The sequence below is a fragment of the Egretta garzetta genome, unplaced genomic scaffold (genome assembly GCF_000687185.1).
Source record: "Egretta garzetta isolate BGI_Z169 unplaced genomic scaffold, ASM68718v1 scaffold321, whole genome shotgun sequence".
NCBI classification, from domain to species: domain Eukaryota; kingdom Metazoa; phylum Chordata; class Aves; order Pelecaniformes; family Ardeidae; genus Egretta; species Egretta garzetta.
In genome coordinates this window covers 2032626-2056042 of record NW_009258756.1, presented here as the reverse complement: position 1 = coordinate 2056042, position 23417 = coordinate 2032626, and the positions used below count along the sequence as shown (strand labels likewise).

The following is a 23417-nucleotide window of genomic DNA, read 5'->3' as shown; positions in this document are numbered from 1 at the left end:
TTCTTAAAATATGACAATTTCTGAAGTTCAGAAAGCATATCTTTGTCACTGGTTAGGCACGGTTCCTATTCTGAGTCTGGATTTTTAATGCATATATACCTGGAGTTCTATAATTCAAAAGCATGAAATTTTTTCCAACGTTGCTTTCACCTGCCGTTTGTATACATGGCACTGCAAGTAATGGTCTACGGAGGGTCCAAGCCTCCTGTGCCTCAGCTGCCAGCAAGCGGCAGGGCCTGGTCTGCCCCATTCTTCATTTGGCTTGATTGTCTGCTGCTTAGAGATCTTTATCAGGTCTGCTCCGTCGGAAACTTTGAAATCTTGGAAACTTTTGGAAAAACAGTTAGGGAATGAAATAAACTGTAACAGTCCGATATTCACCTTCTGCAGCAAAATAAGCACGCTCCTAGTAATTTCCCCCTGCCCCAGCAGATGTTAGAAATAATTGATTAGATTTTACAAAAACATCTCCTGCTGCATCTAACACTGATTTTTGTCTTAAATTTTCTACTAGTGTTAAAAATATACCTTTGGTATTTTGCTGTAGTGAGAAGCAACTGGAGTGTTTGCTGACACACTGCATCAAAGTGCCGATGCTTGTCTTGGATCCTGCGCTGCCTACCAACGTCACCCTGAAAGACCTGCTGTCCATTCATCCTGCTTTGCAAGCTGCTAACAATATGTTCTTTGTAGCAAAACCAAAAAATCCTTCTACGAATGTGACAGTAATTGTTTTTGATAGCCCTAAGGATGGTAAGAACCTATTTGTCAGATTCCAGCCAGTTTTCTAGAGGAAGCTTTTTAGTAAACTGCTGTGAATTCTGTTTGGGTTTTCCTCCAATAATGACTCTGCCACTAATTTTCTGTTTGACTTTAGCAAGTCATTCAGCGTCTCTTGCCCTCGGTCTCTTCGTCTAAATGATGACATTAATGATACTGTTTGCTTACCTCCCAGACAACTGATTACAGATGATTGGAGTTGTATGCTTTAAAAGACTATTGCAAAACAGGCTTGATGTCTGAATATCTGTGTTGCACTGATAATCACAGAAGACTGAGGTTTATACTGAGTAAGATTAGTTTTGGAAATCCCCTTTTAATTGCTGTGAAGTGTATTTTTAATATTGTGCAATAAGTTCTGCCCTTGCTCAAAGGATTGCATACCTTAAAACAAAATTATCCATGTGTTCAGCATATAGAAGTCAGATCTTAGGGCAGGTATGAGCTTCGTATTTTGTTTAATGTGTAGTGCCTGACCACTACCACCCACTAGCCCAACCACTAGTGTTTATTTTACCATCAAGAATTAGTTACCAGACAACTCCTCACACCATAAATATCAAAATCTTTTTAATTTGCAAAAGCATATCTTAGTTACTAGAACGTACAAAAGAAGTGACTTTCAGTTTTTGATTTGCAATGCATTTTATGTGTTCTAGTTGAAGCTGCCCATTCTGGAATGTTAAAAGACAACAGCAAACAGATAGTATGGAGGGGTTACTTGGTATGTACTTCTAAAATCTGTTGATTAGCTTTTGTATATGTTAAATTTTTTGTACATTTTTTTAGAAAGTGTTTCTGCACTATTCTCTTTCCATAACTCATGTGCAGTAAGAAGTGAAAGCTTTTAAAATAATCCTTATTTCAATTTTGAAGTTTGGGTTAAGTGACAAAATATTATACTATTTATCTGTCAAATCCTTCATCAGGTGACAGATTTAATGTGAACTACTGTAAGTTTAAAACAGTCTTTATACCTTGTTTTCTTGTTTTTAGACTACAGACAAAGAGGTTCCAGGTCTAGTATTAATGCAAGATTTGGCCTTCCTTAGTGGGTTTCCAGCTACATTCAAAGAAACAAATCAGCTACGAACAAAACTACCGGAGAGCCTGGCCTCTAAAGTAAAACTGGTAAGGGTCTGGAGAAAAGAGTAACTTAGTTGTATTGGCTTTTTGGAATGGTTCGCATATGGGATCTCACCCACCTAGGAAACTTAGGATGTTTCTGATAATCTGTTTTTCTGTGTGACTGTTTTCTTTGGTTGTGAAGAGAGTAAATAGTGACTCAAATATTGTTTCCTTCAAAAGACCAATTGTCCATTCTGTGACTGCATGTTATTAGGCATTAGATTTGCTAGCCTGCAATGGATTAAAAAGTATCAGCCTTACCAGTTTCTCTCAGCCATTTGCTATAGCCTGTTGCCTTGCTGAATTATACTATATCACTGGCTTGTTTAATATGACAGAATTTTGTTTATGTAGCTTCTTAGCTTTTTGCTTTCCTCTTTGCTTTTAGGAGAATTATCTTAATGGTAACAGCACTGGATTGTTCCACAGTTGAACACTGTATTTCTCTCCACCAAGTACTCTATATGGTCTTCAGCAAGTTGCACTTCAACTTACCTACCTGTAAGGCAACAGTAGATCACAACTTGTGTGACTGCTGTCCATTAACGTTTCGTGCCTTCTGTTCTCCCCTGCTATTTGGACACCTTTTTCCAGTTACAGCCAGGTTTAACAGATAGATAAAAGTTTTTTAAAAGTCTGTGAAAATCATTCGCCGGTGTATTGGAGAGAGATGTGATTGGTGGTGTGAAAGAGGCTGAGGCCAGGGAGTTTGTGGAGGAAAAGGAGTTAGCAGGGATAAAGGGATGTCAATCCATAGGTAATCTGTCTTCATTAGTGTGATGCCCACCTGTAGGATGTGCTAATTCAATTTATGGCTTGTTCTTAGTGCTTGAATGAGCATGACTTCCTTTCCTTGTCCTTTTTTTGGCCAGCTGGGTTAACAAATCATGTGTTCTGCTATTGCAGAAACGATATTGCATAACTCCTTTCATAGGCTGGTCACACTCCAACTTAATGCAAGCTGAATTTCTTCTTTCTTGTCTTGGCTTGTGTTAGCAGGCTGTCTTAAGAGTCTCACTAATGACAGAAACCTTCAGAAGTAAACACATGCTCTTAAGCAGCTTAATAGAGAGAGCTCTTAAACAGTTACTGAAGCTTAAAGAGCTCTTTTCTTTTGCCTTTGTTTGCATCTCTAGTGTATTCATAGAGTGTCGATGACTTTTCCCAGTCTTTGTTTTACTAAGTTAATCAGGCAATGCTCATCCCACAGCAATGGCTCTCCATCCCTCTCATCCTTCTGACAGCCCTTCCCTGCTACTGCCATTGTGGATTCATCTGTCTTCAACACGATTGACTGGAATTTTGTATAGCATTTTAAATGAGGTATCACCGAACTTTTTACACAGTGAAAAATACATAGCATGTAGATAACCCAAGGCTGGCAGACCATCAGAGACTTGCTGTGTGCTAGATTATGGTCACTATAAGCAGTGCTGCCACCGTTTCTACGTAACAACCTCCTTTGCGTCCTTCCACTGCCATGCTGTTCATAAAAATTGTCTCCTGCTATTATGAATCTGTCTCTAGTTTGGGTGAGTGATTGCAGATGTGCTCTGGTGTGGCCAAAGCATCCTTCCTTCCTCTTTCTTAGTGGCACATTGGTTAAGTAGCAGTGGATATTCATATGGTCAGTCTGCCAGTCTCTGCTTGTTTTACGTGCTTTGGGTCTTGTCTTAATCACTTCAGAGACATGGTGTCTACTGTAGAGAAATTAGATTGTTATCCACAAGGAGATGGTACTTCAGTTTTGCTGTCTGAGATGCTATGTTCTTCATTTCAAGTTTGCATGAGGAACATCATTGGTTGAATGCTTCTTGACTTTGAGCCATCTGAAGAATCTTCTTTGAGTGCAGGTTCATTCATTTGGGTTTGGAGCCTTTTCTAGTTCCTCACCACAGCTTAAGTTACAGGTTCCTGGTAGTTTTAACACATTTGACTTAATGGAGCTAAAAGCTCAGAATACGTTTGACTTCAGTTACCAGCTCTTTTCATTTGTTAAACTTGCCCTTCAGCATTCAAGAAATTTAGTAGCAAGATGTTCCTTAATTATTCTTTTTCTGTTTGAATTTAAAATCTATTAGCTTATGTTTTCCTGACCTAAAGTTATTTTCTAGAAGCAGTTCTTCTGTAGTGTTCTCATTAATTACAAAATTCGTATCTGAAATAATATTGCCTCTATCAGCTCAGGGATTATTTGGTGGAAAAGAAATCTGTCTGCTTCCACCTCTGGGAATGTATTGGAGTACCATCCTAGGCAATGTTTGTTCTCTGGTTGAACTTCATAGATATAAGCTCTCATATTCTGCTGCATCTCTGGGGTGTCTTAGATAAATCTCCCATCTCCTTGTCTGTTTTTATGGAAGCAACATCCCGTGCCTATTATCTTTCAACATGATTTTTCCTTACCCTTTCTTGGTTGTGTTTTTCTCCTTGTCATCAGTCATGTGTCATCCAGTTGATCACAAATCTTTCTGTTTGTGCTGTTTCTCTTTTTGTTGGTGTGTTCTTATCTTTGTGTTAAGATTATCATTGTGATCAGCTCGTTGTCTGTTCCTAGGAGCTTTTATTCTGCAATTTGGTTAGGCATATCTCTGTATAAATACATTTTTTTTTCTCAGGTATTCGCAGCCTTCTGCAGTTTCTCCATCCAATTGTCTTTGCTGTCTGTGTTTCTTTTCCTGGTGGTGGATGCTTTGGAACAATTAAACTGGGATTATTCTACCCTGTGTGGTCATAGCAGCAGATTCTTCCTCAACAAGATCTCTACTCTTGATAGCAATTTATTTATGTTATACCTACAATGGAATATATGTATATAAATGTAAGAAATGTTTTATTTGCAGGGATAAAAATTTTTACACATGAAGTGTGGATGAAGTTGTTTCTATAGAAGCCTTTTCTAAGATCCTAGCTCAGTGTCAGTTCTTCATTCAGTGGATGTTGTAGGTAGACAGTTATGGTAAACATAACCAAGCGTGTTTTTCTCCTTACCAAAGAGAGAGATGCTACAGTTAAGTAGAAGAAAGGTAGGTTGTTTATGGTCTCCACTGAAATTTGCACCAATTCTTCGGCTGTTACCAGTTCTGGAATCTAAGGTCTGTGAAGTGGTGTGAGGTGCCCAGTGAAGAGGAAGAAAGTTACACTTGAGTTTAGGCTAGGCTTGTGTCTTATAGTTGCCTCCTGATGCTTAATGGGTTTCTGCATGTTCTAAGTGGATATTTCATAGTGCAATGCTGGTAGTAAGAAAATAATAATAAAAAATTTCAACAGTGCTGCGTTAAGAGGGGAAGAAAGGTGAGAAAGGGAAGAGTGTAGCTGTTGGTGCATTTGTGTTGAATGTTGATAATGCTGCTTTAATTGGATTGCTTTAGTTTGATTGAAATCACTTCTGAATCCAAAGAGGACCAGAAGTTGCTCGGACATCTGGGCCAGGTATTTCTTGTTCTAAAAATATAAAAATCTCTGAGAAAAGCAGCTGAGCTCAACTAGAGGGGGTTAAATTGTGAAGATTTAATATATAATGAATCAATTTCCAAGGTGAATTACACGTGTTAATGGTCTACTGAATTTTTGTACTTGTGGCCTGCGCTGTAATGCAATGATATAGAAGTTTATTTCCAGATGAAAGGTAAGCAGCAGTGTGTCTGCTGATCACATCTGTTGTTTTACCTTGTGTGTATCCTGACAGGTGTGGTTGAAAATTACATTTGGCTGCTCTGTATTTTCCACGCTTTCTTAACGGTGTGTTAGTAAGCCACTAGATGGAGGTGTTACTCTGTTGTGCAGCTCTCTGCTGCTAAGCTATATTTCTTTAACGGCTGTAAAGATGTTACGTTGTACCTATAGGTGAAGAACAACAACTGAAAATTTTTTCTCGCTTTTCCTTTCCCCCCTTACCTACATTTCTAAAGAAAATATTATTGCTTGTGACTTAAACTAGGTAGTGATGTAAAGACTGGCAAGGGAAGAGTTGAAAGGGCAAGGGGATTTGATTTGATTTCAGTTTTTTGAGGGTCTTGTGCTAACACTTTTTCACTGAAAGAGTAAGCAGTAGTGAAATTTTTTGGAGAAAATTCAAGGTTTAATAGACTGGGAGCTTGCAGTTCTCCTTCCTTTGCAAAATATTGTTTCCTTTTTAATCTGCATGCACATACATACACGGACAAGTTATGTTTGAAACTAATGGCTGTAATGTGTCATAATGACCTTGTCTTACTAACAGAAGAAAATCCACGCAGGAACCTGCAGGCACAGTGATGCTGGGTGTTTGCAGCCCTCACTGCCTTGGGGATGAGGGGGGGTTCTGGGATTCTTACTGCTGCTCTTGTCAGTGTTGATGGAGCAGACAGGTGGCTTCAGGAGGTGGTGGTGGTGTGTGTTCACACAGATGTAATAAGTTTTGTAGAGAAAAAAAACCCCAAACCTCAGTCATTGCATTGGTTTTGACTCTGACATGGCCCTTCGACTATGTTACCTTACAAAGGGAACGTGATAAATCTGTACAAACAACAGTATTTCATATTTTTAAAGCTTTTTGTAACACTCTAACACAATGCATGCCCTTCTCTTGCTATGTGAGCATATGAGTTTTCCCAGTATCCACAGTGGAAAAAAATGTGAGAAAAGGAGCATCTCATTTCCTTAACAATCCCCTTTAGTCATTAAGAAGATAAAGCATAATGATTTGAAGACTGGTTAAGAGTCCAAGTCCCACCTCAGGAAAATAAATCTGCTCTTGAGGCCTCTCTCCTTGAGAACATGGAAATGAAAGTGTTTACTTCTGCATGGGGTGCCTTAGCCTACCCGGCCTGCCTCCTAGTCTGGTAACTCTTAAGTATTGCCACATATGCCGTCTCCAAAGGAGAACTGGCATTTAAAGTTACCTGGTGGGGAGAAGGCAGTTTTCCTGTCTTGTCTTCAAGTGCCTGATCTAAATGTGCACGGGTGGTGGTCTGGGCCTGTGCCTGCAGCGGTGTCTTTTCAGCCTGCTTGCCCTAGAAGCAGAGGCTTGCCTGATCGTGCTGACTCTGTGCATCTGCCTGCTTGTTTTTCTGTTCCGTTTTCACAATACCTTTGGATCTGCTGACCTGTTTTGTCATGATGAAGATGTTCTCTAGAAAATAATATTTCAAGGGAGTGGGCAATCGCATGTGTCCCCACTGGGAGGAGGTTAACACCTATGAGGCTTTAGAAAAATCTGCCAGGAGAGAGAATTCCATTTTGAATATACCAGCAACAAAATGCTCGGAGCCGAGCCTGCAATTTATTAGAATCTAGTTAGTTATGTCACCAGATAACTTCATTGGAATCTAATTTTATTGGTAGCTTAGAAAAGACTTATTTCTTAAAAAAGGTATTGGTGGAAAAGAACATAGATGTAATAAAAATAATTTATTCAATGCAGGGGTTATCTTAACTCCAATGCTGAGCAGCGGAGCACATTTTTCCACTACTTCTTGTTTGTGCTTGGACTGTTACATTCTTAAAAACCTAGAGCATATATGCTGTGTTAGTGGGGAAAAAGGGGAAGTGTTTGTAATAGTGTTCCTAGTTAGGAATCTGAGTACAGGGGCCTATTTTGTTGAGTTTGGTGGAAACAAGTTAAAGAGAAACTAAATGTTCTTAAATGCTTTCAAAGCTCTAGAATGGTAATATTTTTGGTTTGTTGTATGTGTGTTTTAAATGACAGATTCTAAGGGACTGTGTGACACTGTTGTATTCCTAAATAAAGCACATACCCACTGGTGGCAGCTTTGCAATCTGTAGCATTTAGATATCGATATTTTTGGAGTTTGCTAGCTGCAGTGCGTAACTATACCTCAGCCATTTAGCTACTGAAGCCATCCTTTCCACCCATAGGTTCAGATGATTCCCTGGAAGGTCTGAGATTTATCAGATTTTTCTAATGTCAGGCCTCATAAGTCAGATTGAAAGATCTCAAATAGCATATGAGTCAAAGCATCAACAGCTTTAAAATGTCACAAGTGGGACAGCTGGTCATGCTAAGGGAAGGGGTGCTAACTCTGAGACAAGTGTTGTTTTAAAATGAGCAGAAAGGGTCAGATTTAATAAAAAAATTAAAAAAAAAATCACTTAAGGGTATTATGAAATAAACTCTGATGGTTTTACTGCTTTTGAACATGACCGAGTTCAAATTTTGTTAACTTATTAATTGCTTTTACAGATCTTATGCAACTGAAAATCTGGGAGATATACTTTTTTGTCTAATGTTGCATGAAGGAACAGAAATTAACCATCGCACCTAATAAATATTGTTAATGATTAACTGCATTTATGCTCAGTCTGACTGTTGAATGCATGCACTTGGAGAATCAAGGTCCAGTTCTGCTTTTAGCTTGTTTGTGTCTGCTCATGCTACTTCATATGGCAAACACAGCATTTTATTGGGTTATGCTATATTTCTAGTGGAATGTTTTGGTGCCCTGTAATTTGTAAGCTATACTAGCTGTTAGAGAGGGCACGTAGTGCAAGCCCCTTCTTATCCTGTGCATTATGAAATCTGATATACAGGCTTACTAGTGGCAAGAGATAAAAACAGCAAACAGATCAAACAGTCCCCAACTAAGGAATGACCTTAACAGCATATTGGCAACCATCATTAAGGACTTGGAGACCCACATGGATTAGTTCTGGAGCCCTTTGTATCTCAGATTTCTGAGCTGTAGGTTGATCTGTAAACCATTCTGAAAATTTCACGCTTCTGACAGCAACGATGAATTAGTGGCCTTAATTTTCTGAGAAAACCATTGGTTGATTAAGGCAGAAAAAAAGTATGATTCTTTCAGTCATATAATAAAGTTGTGATAAAATATGAATTTTGTTATTGGGGGTGGGAGGGAATGGATCGGGACTTACAAATATTTCTGGAGTAGGTGAACAGTAACATGGACAGCTTTACTGTTGCTGGATCCTTGTATGAAGAGAATTTTTCTTTGGAAAGTGAAAATTAAGCATCTAGAAATGTTCTGTATCTTTAAATGTTTTTAATTTCTCATTTTACTACCCCTTTTTGTGTTCTTACAAAGTTGTAGTTCTTTAAAAACAGTGTTTACTGATTGTTCTTATTAGTAACTCAAGTAAGAAAAATACAACGAAAAGATGGAATTGGCAAAGGAAGAGTGCTGCTGTGGGAGCATGCCAGAAATTATTTTCCCTGCTTGTATAGTTGCAGCTCTACTCAGAAGCCAGCGTGGCTCTCTTGCAACTGAATAACCCTAGGGGTTTCCAAGAACTGAGCAAGCAAGCAAAGAAGAACATGACTATAGATGGAAAAGAACTGACGCTTAACCCTGCTTATTTACTATGGGACCTCAGCTCTGTCAGTCAGGTAGGTAAATTCTGTTACATCATATAACAGTTGTAGTACTTGGAAAGTGTAAGTAGAGGCTAACTAGTCAATGACAAGGAACATGGGATTTCTCTCAGAAGCTTGGAAGTGTTAAGAATCCAGTATTTATTATGTCACAAAACCACTGTCAAATTCTGACATCAAGGAAGAAGGCTGATCAAACAGTGACATTTAATTGAAATTTTCATGTTCTCCACTAAGTGACAAACTTTGCTCTCTGCACATGTTCTGATAAAGTTGCATGCAGTCAAGTCCTGAAAGGCTTAACTGATTCTTACTGGCAGATAAGCAGGCTTCTGGCGTGGGGGAGACAGAGGGCCTTATTAACAAACATGATTATCTCCTTCCTGGTATGTTTCTTAGGCATTTTTTGCTTTGCAGCATCATACATGCTGAGCAAATGCAAATTACTTCTCTTCCAACATTTTTGGAAGAGCTGAAATACAGATATCTGTAAGGATGGAGGTTTACTTTGCATGCTTTTGATACAAGCAAAGATGTTTTATTTAGCAAAAGGAAGTAAAATAACAAGGTGTCTGTTTCAAGATAAGATCTTCTAAAAGCTTGGGGTTTTTTTCTCCTTCTAGAATTTAATTTTACAGTAAATGTCAAATGGCATGGGTAAAGAAAATGTGCCCTCCCGTAACACTTGCAGTCAGTCTTTGTATCCTGTGAATCTGGCTTTTGGAGAACTTTTCCTTCTTAATACAAACCCTGAACTCAAACTTTGTATTTCCCCATGTTGAAATTATGCATTATTTTGTAAATGGGTACCTAGCCAATGGATACGGGTGTTGCTGAAATTTTTTCCATTGTTATGTTTTTGAGAATATGTAAGCTGTGGTACTGTACATATTGGAAAAGAAGGAGACTTATTTCCAGTGTGTAGAATGCTCAGTGATGTTAAATGTTCACATTTTTCTTGAGTTTCCTGTTTCAGTTGGGCATACTTCTTTTAGAAATGTTCCTTTTAGACAGCCTTAGTTGTTTTTAGAAGAGGTCATTAAGTTCTCATGAATGGGAAAAGAAATGTGTGTTAGTGTCATGTAACCTAATTTTGTTACTTACCTGAATAGCTTCTAATTAAAACACTGTGTTTTTAACAAAAACACGTGGAAACATTTAGCTATTTGATAGTGAATATTGGGCTCAATTTTGTTAATTTTCCCCTGCTTAAGTTCCTTAAAATGAAAGAGCAGGGGATAACTGAAGAGCTGCTACATCATGACACTTCCAGTGTGTCTATATTAGGTGACATTTATATACGGCTTATGATGCAATGTACTTGGAAGGGCCCAGCCACTTAAAACTGGATTTCTGAAAGTTGATATTACTGATTTGAAATGCAACTTGGCTTTTGATCAAGATCGGGAAATAACTGAGACTAATAATCCAGGAAAACAGGAGGGTATGAGGTTTTTTTTCTGGAGCTCTTACTTCAAGAGCCGGGATCACACAAAGCACTGTCATCTTGCAGTGTGGTCAGCAGACATCCTAATGATACCAGGTGGTCAGCCATTGCTGTCAGAAGGTTGTACTGTTCACCTTGCTAATTCACAAGAATATGATCCTTTAGAAGAATAATGATACTTGATCAATGTATTTCTTATTTTTGAATGTCTAAGTCCTCAAACGCTTGTGCACCTGTCTGCTAAAGCATGCTGTTGTTACCTAGCTGGATCACAACTTGAATGTTCTATTTAAAATCTAAGAAAGGATTTTTTTTTTTCTTTTTATAGTCTAAACAGGATGAAGATATTTCTGCCAGCCGTTTTGAAGATAATGAAGAACTGAGATACTCATTACGATCAATAGAGAGGCATGCCCCTTGGGTGCGACATATTTTCATTGTCACTAATGGGCAGATTCCTTCCTGGCTTAACCTGGATAATCCTCGGATAACCATAGTGACCCATCAGGTAAAACCCAAAGAAACAAAAAACCCCACCAAAACCCCCAAACAAACAAAAATACCAGCATGAAAGTGCCACTAAAGATTCTGTGTTTGTTTCAAAATGCAGTTATCCCCTTTCAGCTAAAGGCTGCGTTTATTTGGAAGGTAGAAGCGACCACCTCTTCCCTGTCTCCATCCATGGTTTTATTAAAATCCAGTATGTCTTTGTATTTTTGCTAAGCAGATAACTGAAAATATGTCAAGCCTTCATTTAGTCCACTTTTCTAAATACTGAGGCCTCAGCTAACCTATACCCATGTCTAACTTCCTTATAAAGTCTATTTATAAAAAACCTGGGGAGAGGAAAATGTAATCTGAATCCATAAACACTCTCTCAGGACCAGTAATAACCTAATAAGCTTGTGTTGAGACAGGATGGATTACAATTACTGGAAGTAAGATGATGGCCGCAAAAAAGTAGCGATGCATTCTAAAAAAACTTATTCAAAAAGAGAAGGGGAATCCTTCAAGCTTCCTGAATAAGTGAAACAAAAATACTCTAGTAGCTTCTTATTACGAATTCGGGAGTATTTTTGGTATCCGAACATGCCATAGGAGCCTGAGCAGCCTAAGCGGTAACAAGGTACTAATTCAACTGCTGTTGCTGTCTGCTTGTGAAGTTACTTGAAAGAGGTGGAAGAATCTTGACTTTTTGAATCCTGGAACAGGTTCAACTTGCTTGAAACTTTGTGTAGCCTGTACTGCACGAGAAGTATAAATATGCGTTCACTGGGTGGGATCCAGTACCCAGTGAAAGAGGAGTTTGTGTCTTTGTGCTGAACCCAGTGCAGTTTCTGACTTAAGCAGCAAACTTAAAAGTGGTTTTGTGGGGGGGAAAATGAGACAGTGAAGTTTTTCTTTTTTGCTAAAATATTTTCACTTTTTTTTTGTCTTTCATATCTCTCCTTGTTCATGCTAAAAATTTTTTTTAGTAGATAAGTATCAAATATATCTGATGTACCTGACCATCTATGGTTTGGGGTTGGGGTTTTTTATTTCTTTATTTCTGCCGTCTGAAACTGTTTTGGGTTGTTGGGGCTTCTTTGTTTTAGGAAATATTTCAGAATGTGAGTCACTTACCCACCTTCAGTTCACCAGCTATTGAAAGTCACATTCATCGTATCAGTGGCCTCTCTCAGAAGTTTATCTATCTCAATGATGATGTTATGTTTGGGAAGGATGTTTGGCCTGATGATTTTTACAGTCACTCTAAAGGTCAAAAGGTAAGCCATTGTGAAAGGATTTTTTTTATCAGAAGTAGATGTAAAACTTTTCTATGCTAACATAATAAAAATCAAAGAAAACACTACTTTGAAAGGGAGAGCAAATGTGAGAAGATTTCCCTTCACTTCCCACTCCCCCTTTTACCTCTAAAGATTCATTATATTTAACTAGACAATTGTTAGCAAATGTGCAGGGTGGGGAGGACTCTGTCTTTTTGTGTGTGCTGTGCTGACGTTTGGGTTGCAGAACGACTTTTTTTCATATTGACTCACAGGTTTCTGGCAGTATAATGGTTCCTCTGTCAGGCTTCATGCTTTAGGGTGTCAGTCTTGCTCTCTAGTTCTCCCACGTTCTGTCGGAGCACTGGTAAGACTGATGTGGTGTTTGGCAGCTGTCAGTCTTCCCTTCATTGTAAATTCTTTTTGTTGTTTGGGAAATGTTCAAAACAAAATGGAATCGATGCTTTCATGGGGACACTGAGGTCAGGTGACATTCAAACTGGTCTAATATTTAAATTTACCTCTGTTTCAGACACCCATAATATCTTTGCCCAATCTATATATAATCATATATATAAATTATTTACTAAAACCAGTATATTCTTGCATGTTCACGAACATCAAGTCCTTTAGTCTTTCAACAGACCTGTTATCAACAACTGGGGTAAAGCAAGGAAAGCAGGCTGAGGAAACATTAGCAATAGTGTTGCATAAAGACTCTGGTTGCCAGCAGGGTTTTCATCCATGAGCTTGATCTATCAGAGTGATGTGGAGAAAAAAATCAAGATGTATATTTATTATATATATTAAAGCAGTAAGTACACAAGACACTAGAGACCACTGAATTAAACACTTCATGCAGGCAGATGTGCATACTTGTGTACACACGCAGAAGTGTTGTATAAAATTAGTTTAAGCTACCCTAAAATTACTGGTTTAGTACTTGAAGATGTTAGGAGGCTTTTAGTTGTCTTAAATCGTTAAGGATGTAGGCATGTCATTGCAAAATCATATTATTGCTGCATTTCTGTTGTTCTTTAGTTAGTCTTCTCAGTTATGTTGATAAAGTCAGCTTAAGTGCAATGTTGTTTGTGGTAACCTGGTCAGTAACTGTTTCAGTAGGAAATTTGCTGCTAAAATCTTGAAACAGTAAGGCCTAAAGGAAAACATGAGTGGTTTTTAATGCCTCCCCTGTTGAAAATACACACACCCCCACACTCTTTTTTATCTTGGCAATTCTTAGAATTCTTTAAGTCCTAGAGGATCAGATGCTTCAGGGATTATGTTCAACATGTGCTGCTTATCTCATGACTGGTTGGTAATGAAGAAACATTTTAAGTCAGGAGAACAAGTGAACTGCAGAGCTATTTCAGAGTTTAAGTTCCTTCTTATCTGATAAAAGATAAAATATTAATTTTCATTGGAATTTTTTTTTTTTTTGTGGAAGTGGATTTGGGATGTCCTGCTTTCTATTTCTGGCCATTGCTGCCTTGCTGTACGGCCTTGGGAATTCTTCAGTTCTTCCTTCTGTTTGAAAGGGATAACGCTTACTTCACAGATGACAGAGTTTAAATGCTGTTTGTAAAGTTTAAGGCACTATACACAGAGAGGCATTAAAGTCTCTATATTCCAAGAAACAAGCTCAGTTGACTTCTGTTTGCCAGTCCTTGTCTCAGACTGTAATGTTGTTCCAGGTTTACTTGACTTGGCCTGTGCCAAACTGTGCTGAGGGATGTCCTGGCTCATGGATTAAAGATGGTTACTGTGATAAAGCCTGTAATAACTCAGCATGTGATTGGGATGGAGGTGATTGCATTGGTAAGGCAGCAATGTTAAATTTAGAACAAGTGAACTGTTTGGTTTTTCTTACAAGAATAATTCTGTAATTTGTCATTCTCCTGTAACTACAAAGGTTGCCTCCTTTAATAATAAAAAAAAAGTTGGCTTAGAGTTGAAAACCTTATTTCTTGAAAACTACAAATTTCTGTGGAAAATGACAGCAAATAGTAGGGCATAGGAAAATCTTTGGGTGCCAGATTTGACTATCTGAAAAGAAGGTTTTTGAAATTCAAATTATTACCATTATTATATATTACTATATATAAAATAATATGTATTATTTGGACTGAGAATCCAAATAATAACAGGACTGTGAAGCTCCACCATTAGTTCCTAGCTGGAATTTTCAGGACTGCAGGGTAGGAAAATGAAGTGGTACTTCTGGATTGAGGAAGTGATACCACTCTAGGGGGCTGTAAAGTCAAGAGTGCAAGCACAAGTAGTAAATCAGTTTTCTGCCTGCCTTTCTGAAGTTAAGACAAAATATGCTGGAGTTCTTGTTGCAATTTTAAATTGGTTCTTAAACTTCTACAGTGAGATTGTGCACACTATAAATGTTACAGTAACTCACAGGGGTCTAGTTAGCATTTGCCCCATTTTTAATTTCACTGGCAATAAATAAGATTGCCGACTCTTCAGTCTAGATTTAATATTGTGGCTTAAAATGTGCCTTTCCTCAGGATTAAGGATTGCAAATAACTGGGGTTTTTTGTTTTTCTGTTCTCTCCCTGTAGGTAACAGTGGGAGTAGTCGCTATGTTGCTGGTGGAGGTGCAGTTGGAGGTATCGGGAATGGACCACCATGGCAATTTGGTGCAGGAATAAGTGGTGTTTCATACTGTAACCAAGGCTGTGCTAATTCCTGGCTAGCAGACAAATTCTGTGATCAGGCCTGCAATGTCCTCTCCTGTGGATTTGATGCTGGTGACTGTGGCCAAGGTGTGTAAAATACATTACTGATAGACTTCATGTAGGGATTCTCTTGAATCGCCTGTCCTTTTTGGTTCATCATTACTTGCAGATTGGGCTAAGATGCCCTGTACAGGAGAAAAATGCCTTGTACATGGAAAAGAGCTGCTAGCAGCTGAAGAAAAAAGTCAGACACTTCTTGTATTCACTAATTCAAACCTGAATCAATATTATAGGTGTCTTTATTTAATAAAACCATTGTTGACCAAGCATGGGGGAAGGTGCTTGATACTTTATGAAGCAGGAAGCATCAAACTCCTTGCCCCAACGGGCTTACATTTTAAATGGAGAAATAACGTTTCAGCTGTGCAAACACAGTCTTTACCTGAATAAGGACAGGTGACTTGACGGTGCTCAAGAACCAATCTGATGCTGACAACACGAGTTCAAGCCTAGCTCTGGGCTCATGCCAAAGGCTACTTTCAGTCATCTATGCAGTTGTCTGAAGTTTATTTTGATATGAAAGGCCAGAAGGAGTGAATGAAGTGATTGAGACTGCTGTCTGGTATAGGCATGGGAACAGAAATTGAAGAATTTGGCCTGTTTGGAAGAATAGAGGCTCCCCTGCATCTCAGCTCAGACAAAAGCATTTCTGGCAATTCTGTTGCTGGCAGTGAGGTTTTGTTCATGTGAAAGCTGGGAGATACCTGTTTTCTGCTGTGGCAGGGAGAAGTTCAATTCAGCCTATCTGATTTTGGAAGTCTCAAATCAAGAAGCAGTATAGTAGTGAAATCCAACTGTTGTAATGTTAATCTACTAAAATGTGGCAACAATTGTAGCATGGGCATGTTACATATGACCAATACATAATTTTAAGTGGTGTGTGATAATGAGCTACTTAGACTCTTCAGGTAGAGACTGAAAGAGTGAAAAATTATACTGGCTTTTAGAATTACCCCCGGAATGTCTGGCAGCTTTATATATCTGAGTATGTTCTAGTCATTCATTATTAAGCATAAGTGAGCAAGAAGCGGGAAGCTACAGTACGTGTTCTTTCACAAAGCTGTCTCCCTGCTAATGTAGTGAATCTAGCTGGGCATATTGCAATTAAAATGACTGAAAGATAAGTGTTACACTGCAAATTGACAGAAATTTGTTTTATTTCTTGGGTTTTTTTCCAGATCACTTTGAAGAGATGTACAAGGTGACACTTCAGCTTAATCAGACCTACTACGTTATTCCCAAAGGCGAATGTCTGCCCTACTTCAGCTTCAGTGAAATAGCCAAAAAAGGAATTGAGGGTTCATATAGTGATAATCCAATTATCCGACATGCTTCCGTTGCTAACAAATGGAAGACTATCCACCTCATAATGCATAGTGGCATGAATGCAACTGTGATCTATTTTAACCTTACATTTCTAAATAAAAATGATGAAGAGTTTAAAATGCAGGTAGCTGTGGAAGCTGATACTAGAGAGGAACCAAAACTGAACACAACTTCCGTGCAAAAACCCAATTCTGATTTTAAAACTGTAACTTCAGTACCAGAAGCTGAAATGATATTTGAGGATATTCCTGAAGAAAAACGTTTTCCAAGAGTCAGGAGACGTCGAAATGGCACAAAAGAGAGTCTACGTGAAGAGTTGATAATACCATCAGTGAATGTGTCCCTCCTCCCTGAAGATGTTCAGCTAGCACTGCAGAACCTGGACTTAAAACTACTAAATGGTGATATAACTCAGAAAGGATTTAACCTGTCCAAGGCTGCTCTCCTGAGACCTTTCCAGTTCTTAACGACAGTAAAGAGTATTATAGGCCTGGAAAAGAAGGGTGTGCATAATCATTCAGAAGATCAGAAGAACCGTACCAGCTGGCAGAAGCCTTATAAGGATGTAAACGATGTCAAAATAAAAACAATAAAAGCAAATGAAGTTCCCTCAAGGCTTACGCGAACAAAGGGGACTGTTGTGACAATGAACACAAGTAAGCCTATTTATAAAGGAAAGCCTAAATCTACAATTCCAGCCCAGAGCGTGGGAAATAAAAATGAAACTCGAGAAAAAGTACTGAATGCACTTGTATTAAGGGAAACGCAAAAATCAAAACATACTGGGAATTTAGCTACTGGAGAAGATGTACAGGGAATGGAAGGAGGAGAAGGGCATGTGCAGGTGGATAAAAATGTAAAGGAGGGGCTAGTGGGAAGAAAATTACAGTCTTATGCTGGAAGTTACCAAGGCTTTTTGCCATGGGAAAAAAAGAAGTATTTCCAGGACCTTCTTGATGTGAGTATATTAACGTCATTGCGTATTGGAATAGTTGCATCTTCCTGTATTTAGTGGAATACTGTTACTATGATCAGTAAATTTGGAATGTATCTTGCCTTTGAGGCAAATACTGAGATGTTTTTGAAAGCTCCTCTTGACTTTTGATATAAAATCTCATTTGTTTATCATCTGGGCCTCTCTTAGCTAGATGGCAGAAGCTGAATAGCCATTTCTGTTCCCTTTCTACTGCTTTTTTTTAGTTCAGATTCACTTTTTATTCATTGTATGTTGGCACAGTGCTGTTCTTCAGACACAGCACTACAACAGAAAGCTTAAATTTAGTTTTGATTGCATTTATGCAAATACGGATCTAGTTTATAAAAAAATATGTATAATAAGAAGTACTTGGGTTCTAAAAATTAAATTGAAAGTCTGCCAGACTGTGTCAAGAAAACATGTAGGAAGCTTCCTCTGTTTCCAGCCAAAGCATTTTGGCAGTTTTGAAAACCTCTAGAAGATGGAGACTCTGCTTCAGTTGGTAGCAACTGCTTTGCACTACTCCAAACAGCAAAAGGGGCTACGTTTTTGAGAGACTACCTCTTTCTGTTCATTTCAGATTGGATTTTTGCATGAGGAATCATTATATTCATCCGATTTCAGTTTATCAAATATGGATGAATAATGAGCAAAAAGGCAGTATTGCAAATAAATTTGACAGCAAACAGGGACTTTAGTATGTGTGTGAGGTCTCAGAGTACAAATATTAAGGAAGTTTTTTATAGACTGCTTTTCCTCAAAGCATGAAAATTTTAAGGAAAAGATTTCCTGTTATCTTTTCTTTTTAAGGAGAGAACCAAGGAATTTGAAGAAAAATATTCAAAACTTCTCTTTCCATTTTGAAATACTGGAAAGAGTTGGCACCTGGCTGAAAAGTCATTTTTCCTGTGGTTAATGCTTTTGGTCTTTTTCGGTAATGTAACCTTGATTTATGCCTCTACTGCTGTTTTAGGAAGAAGAATCATTACTAAAACAAATGTCGTACTTCACTGATGGTAAACATTTTGGAAGGCAGCTGAAAGATACATTTGCTGATTCCCTTCGATATGTAAATAAGCTTTTAAACAGCAAATTTGGATTTACATCTCGGAAAGTCCCTGCTCATATGCCTCACATGATTGACCGCACTGTTATGCAAGAGCTACAGGATATGTAAGTATGTCTTTGTTTACAATAATGTAAAACTGTAGGTAATTCTACCTTTCTATTGATGCTTTGCTATAGTTATTTCCAATGTGTTGATAGCTACTCATTAAAATTACATTTGAAAAGGGACATAGGGAATTCATTACAACATGATAGTTGAGCTAAAATAAGGAGACTTTTGAGGACCTTTTAAAATTCTAGATGAGAATTTGTTTTTAGGTAAGGAATGTTTTACTTCAAGAAACTGGAGTACTAAATTAGTTTACATTCTTACATAGGTTTCCTGAGGAGTTTGACAAGACATCATTTCACAAAGTGCGGCACTCGGAAGATATGCAGTTTGCTTTTTCATATTTCTACTATCTTATGAGTGCAGTCCAGCCACTGAACATTTCTCAGATCTTCGATGAGGTTGATACGGACCAGTCAGGCATTTTGTCTGACCGAGAGATTCGCACATTGGCCACGAGAATCCATGAACTACCATTAAGTTTGCAGGTACTCTTTCCTTACCAGTCACTTTTAGAGTAACTTCAGTTTTAAAGTCCAAAACTGTTAAAATGAGTCAAATCTTTATTTATCCTTGCTTACAGCATCTGTAACACTTGGCAATTCTGGAATTTTACATGGAGAATATAACATTGTGTTCTACTTTATTATTGTTATATGGAATCAACAATTAAATTGAGTTCTAGCAGCATCAGAAAAATGGATCACTGGTGTCCAAGTTCAAGAAAGCAGTTAGTGTGAATCTGTCAGAAAAGATGTTCACTGGTAAAAACCACTGTGAAGAGTGGGATCCTGCTATGCTTGCTCTTGTTCTTGCACATGGTGTAAGACTGTCCTTGCCCTGAGGAACTTGTGGCCTAAAGAAAGATGTGACAAAAAGGGTAGCAAAGAAGTTTTACTAGTAAATACTATGACCATATACAAAGATTCACATTCCTGTTTTTTCTGGGAACCTGATAAGCAAGGAGATACGGTCTTTGTAGGACTTAAGCTCTTAGAGACAGTTAGTAGAGAACGAAGTGTACTGTTTCTGCTTTACAGAGAGGAATTGGCACAAACCAATAAAATAATTTGTTCTTGAAATAGCACATAGAATCAGTGGCCTAGCTGGGACATAGCCCTGCTTTAGTGTGTTCCTGACCTGTACCGTAGTCAGAAAAACGTCTTCCTGTCCTTTCAGTTCACTTTTCTGTTTGTTTGCTTAATTGGGGGTTTAATATGCCACTGCTGGTTTGGGAATTCTGTCCTGACATCATCAGTAAAGGTGTATTTTTCATTTTTAAATGAACATGACATTAAGTCATGCTTTATCTGGTTTCAGTTCAACTGAATGCGCTGAGCATTTGCTTTACTTAAGGTGTATGGGGAGTCCCACTGACTTTGGCATTATTGAATTGAAGTCTACTGAATATTAAGTCGTCTTTTTCCAACAGTAGCACGGAAATTTTTTATGTAGGTAACATTAAATATGTCCTGTGCACCATGGATTTTTAGACTTATGTCAGTGAGAAAACAGGTTTATCTTTTTTTTTCTTTTTTCTTCTCTTCCTGTTAGGATTTGACGGGTCTAGAACAAATGCTAATAAATTGTTCTAAAGCTCTTCCTGCCAACATCACTCAGATCCATGTCATTCCACCAACTCAGGAAGCATATTATGATCCCAATCTGGTAAGAAACATTGGTCTTAAAAGATGCCTTGATTTCTTTCCCAAGCATGTATTTACTGTGCTTGAAAAGCTGGCGTGATTTCTGAATGGAAAGCTTTACAAAAATTTCTACTTATGTGTACATGAAGTAAGTGTTTTAAAATGAAAATTTTACAAACTTATAAAGCCATTAGTTTCCTTCAAAACCAGAAAATCTGAGCTTTAGAATGTTATATATGGGATTTAAAGTCATCCTTGCTTGGAAAATTCACTGTTGTGAACCAGAGAGACAATAAGCCCAATACCTCTCTGACTGGAACTTTCTGAGAAGCCTTTCTCTGAATTGTAACCCATGTATTTAAAACCAAAATGAAATCCAAAAAATGACCAAACCATCAGATGGACATCTTTAGAATAATTCTTCTGCATTTGAAGGCTTCAGACCAACTCCTTTTTAACTTCCAAAGATGGGTTGATGGGAACCTCATGAAGTTCAGCAAGAAGTGCCAAGTCCTGCACCTGGGGATGAACAACCCCATGCACCAGTATTATGCTGGGGCTGCCTGGCTGGAAAGCAGCTTGGCCAGAAAAGGACCTGGGGGTCCTGGTGGACACAAAGTTGAACATGAGCCAGCAGTGCGCCCTGGCCGCAAAGACAGCTAATGGTATCCCGGGCTGCCTTAGGAGGAGCGTTGCCAGCAGGTCAAGAGAGGTGACCCTTCGTCTCTACTCAGCACTGGTGAGGCCACACTCGGAGTGCTGGGTCCAGTTCCAGGCTCCTCAGTACAGGGGGGATGTGGAGCTACCGGATAGAGTCCAGGGAAGGGCCGTGAAGATGACTGAGGGACTGGAGCATCGCAATATGAGGAAGGCTGAGAGAGCTGGGACTGTATAGCCTGGAGAAGAGTAGTCTTAAGGGGGAATCTCATCAATGAATACAAATATCTGAAGGGAGGGCACAAAGAAGATGGAGCCAGGCTCTTCCTCAGTGGTGCCCAGTGACAGCACAAGACAAAATGGGCACAAACTGAAAACGCAGTAGGCTCCATCCTTGGGGATATTCGGAAGCCATCTGGATGTAGTCCTGGGCAACTGACAGTAGGTGGCCCTGCATGAGCAGGGGAGAATTCAGTTCTATATAAAGCCATTCTGTTGGCCTGATTTGAAGAAATGGAAGTGTGGATTTGAGAATCCTGCACAGTCTGAGGGCATTACATCCAGCATAGCTTTACTTTGTTTTGCCTCATTATGACTCTCGATACAGTTTGCTAAATTCCATGAAGTAAAAACTTTGAAGAGTAGTAATAAAGGATGGCTGCCATGAATATGTTTTAAGATAGGGTTGAATAAGGCTCAGTGGTTGGGAACAGTGTCAAATTACTTTAATCTTTTTTTGAGAATTAGTAAAATATTACTAATCTAAGCAGTAATGCCTAATGTACTAATGTTATCAGTAAGTTCAAATAGTGACAAAGCAGTGTTTCTGTTTAGCACAGAGGCCTAATTTATTTTTACTTCTGATGTCTGCAACAGTTACATTTCTTAGAATGAGTCTACTTCTATAGAAATATCCTTTGAGAATAGGGATTTTTATTTCCCAGAATCATTTCAACATAGCCTGTGACAGAATGAAGGCCTAATGTGTATCAGCTGTTCTGCAGAGTTTGCCTGGCCAGTGTTACTGGTGGCCTCTAGCAGAAGAATGTCAGACAGCTGTCAAATGAGCTACAATTTCTATTTTATTGAGGATGAAATTTAGAAGTTGCAATGTTTTGCCAAAAATAATCTGTATTTTTCGTATGATATTTGTAGGCGTAGGAAATCATGATCTTACGCACCAATATCTTTTTTTTTTTGTTTGTTTTTCTCCTCAACAGTTGATCAAGAAACTATTGCTTTTCATTCCGGGAGAGTAAAGCATACAGAGGCCTTTCTACCTGTAATATAAGTTTTCTACAAAGTACATCTTTATAACAGACTCAGTAATTTTCAGTAACCTGTAATCTAAACGATGTTTTCTTCCAGCCTCCAGTAACAAAAAACCTAGTGACTAATTGCAAACCTGTGACTGACAGAATTCGTAAGGCATACAAGGACAAAAACAAATACAGGTATGTTGTTACACTCCTGTGAAAAGCCAGGCTAGGTTTTGTAAAGCAATAAGAAGAGGTATAAATACATACATGACCAAAGACTGTCTGTGTATGTTAACAAATCTTGGCTCAATTTATTTTAACAGTGGAACTGAAAAAACATACTGGTATTTACTTATGTATGTTTCATTGTGCAGAATGATGTGCTTTTCTTCATGGTTTCTTATCTAGTAGACTAAATATTTCCATGCTACTTGTGTCATCTTGGGCCAGATCCTAATTTGTGTTGCACAACAGTAAGCCAGAGTCTCTTTAGATGGCTCTATAAATTGACTATACGTAGTGAGTGAAGGCAGTTGAAGTAGCATTAAAAGGAGGAATTGTCTTGTACCTCGAAGTTGTAGATCTGCTTCACCTTTTCTTCTACTGAAGTGTAAAAAAAAAAGAAAAGAAAAAGCATTTTAGCCCTAACTACCTTGTAGTTTTCCTGCAAGGAGGAAGTGACAGGGAAGGAGGGAAGGGAACGAGAAAAGGGTTTCCATCCCCTTTGGAAAAGGCAGGACAAACAATGATCATGACTGTGGGTTTGTTTGAATAATTGCATTTGCATAGATCTGCCTGAGATCAGGTTCTCTCAGATCTTTCTTCTCTGAAACCTGCAAACCAATTGCATGCCAATGAGGCTGTTTGCTGGTGTGGAGCTTATAGCCTTGTCTCCTGTCCATTGCCTCACCAGCGGTGTTGGGCAGGGGAGAGTGATGGGGAGTCTCTGAAGCACGCAGTTGCCCCGGGAGTGGCTACAAAGTCAGATAAAACTGTAGCATAAAAGAAGGTTACAGATGCTGCTTAAGGCAGCTGTTGGATACTTATTATACATTAATTCACAGTACCTCAAGTTGTGCTGTAAGCTTTATAAATAATTCTCTTCCCAGGAGAGTTTATGCTAAAACTGAAAAGCTAACACAACAAATGAGATTGAAAAATGTTGGGCTGGA

At 38.5% G+C, this 23417-nt stretch overlaps 1 protein-coding gene across 1 annotated transcript in view; it reads left to right on the top strand.

Annotated features, from left to right (window-relative positions):
• The window catches only part of GNPTAB (N-acetylglucosamine-1-phosphate transferase subunits alpha and beta), a 40810-nt gene that overhangs the window by 9424 nt on the left and 7969 nt on the right, over positions 1-23417 (top strand). Inside the window, exons 5-17 of the mRNA XM_035888943.1 lie at positions 548-753; positions 1440-1504; positions 1777-1911; positions 9095-9256; positions 11017-11196; positions 12284-12454; positions 14149-14272; positions 15028-15231; positions 16383-17488; positions 18480-18679; positions 18952-19171; positions 20238-20351; positions 22355-22440. Coding sequence (XP_035744836.1) covers positions 548-753; positions 1440-1504; positions 1777-1911; positions 9095-9256; positions 11017-11196; positions 12284-12454; positions 14149-14272; positions 15028-15231; positions 16383-17488; positions 18480-18679; positions 18952-19171; positions 20238-20351; positions 22355-22440 — 2973 coding nt within the window. The remainder of the gene's footprint in view (positions 1-547; positions 754-1439; positions 1505-1776; positions 1912-9094; positions 9257-11016; positions 11197-12283; positions 12455-14148; positions 14273-15027; positions 15232-16382; positions 17489-18479; positions 18680-18951; positions 19172-20237; positions 20352-22354; positions 22441-23417) is intronic.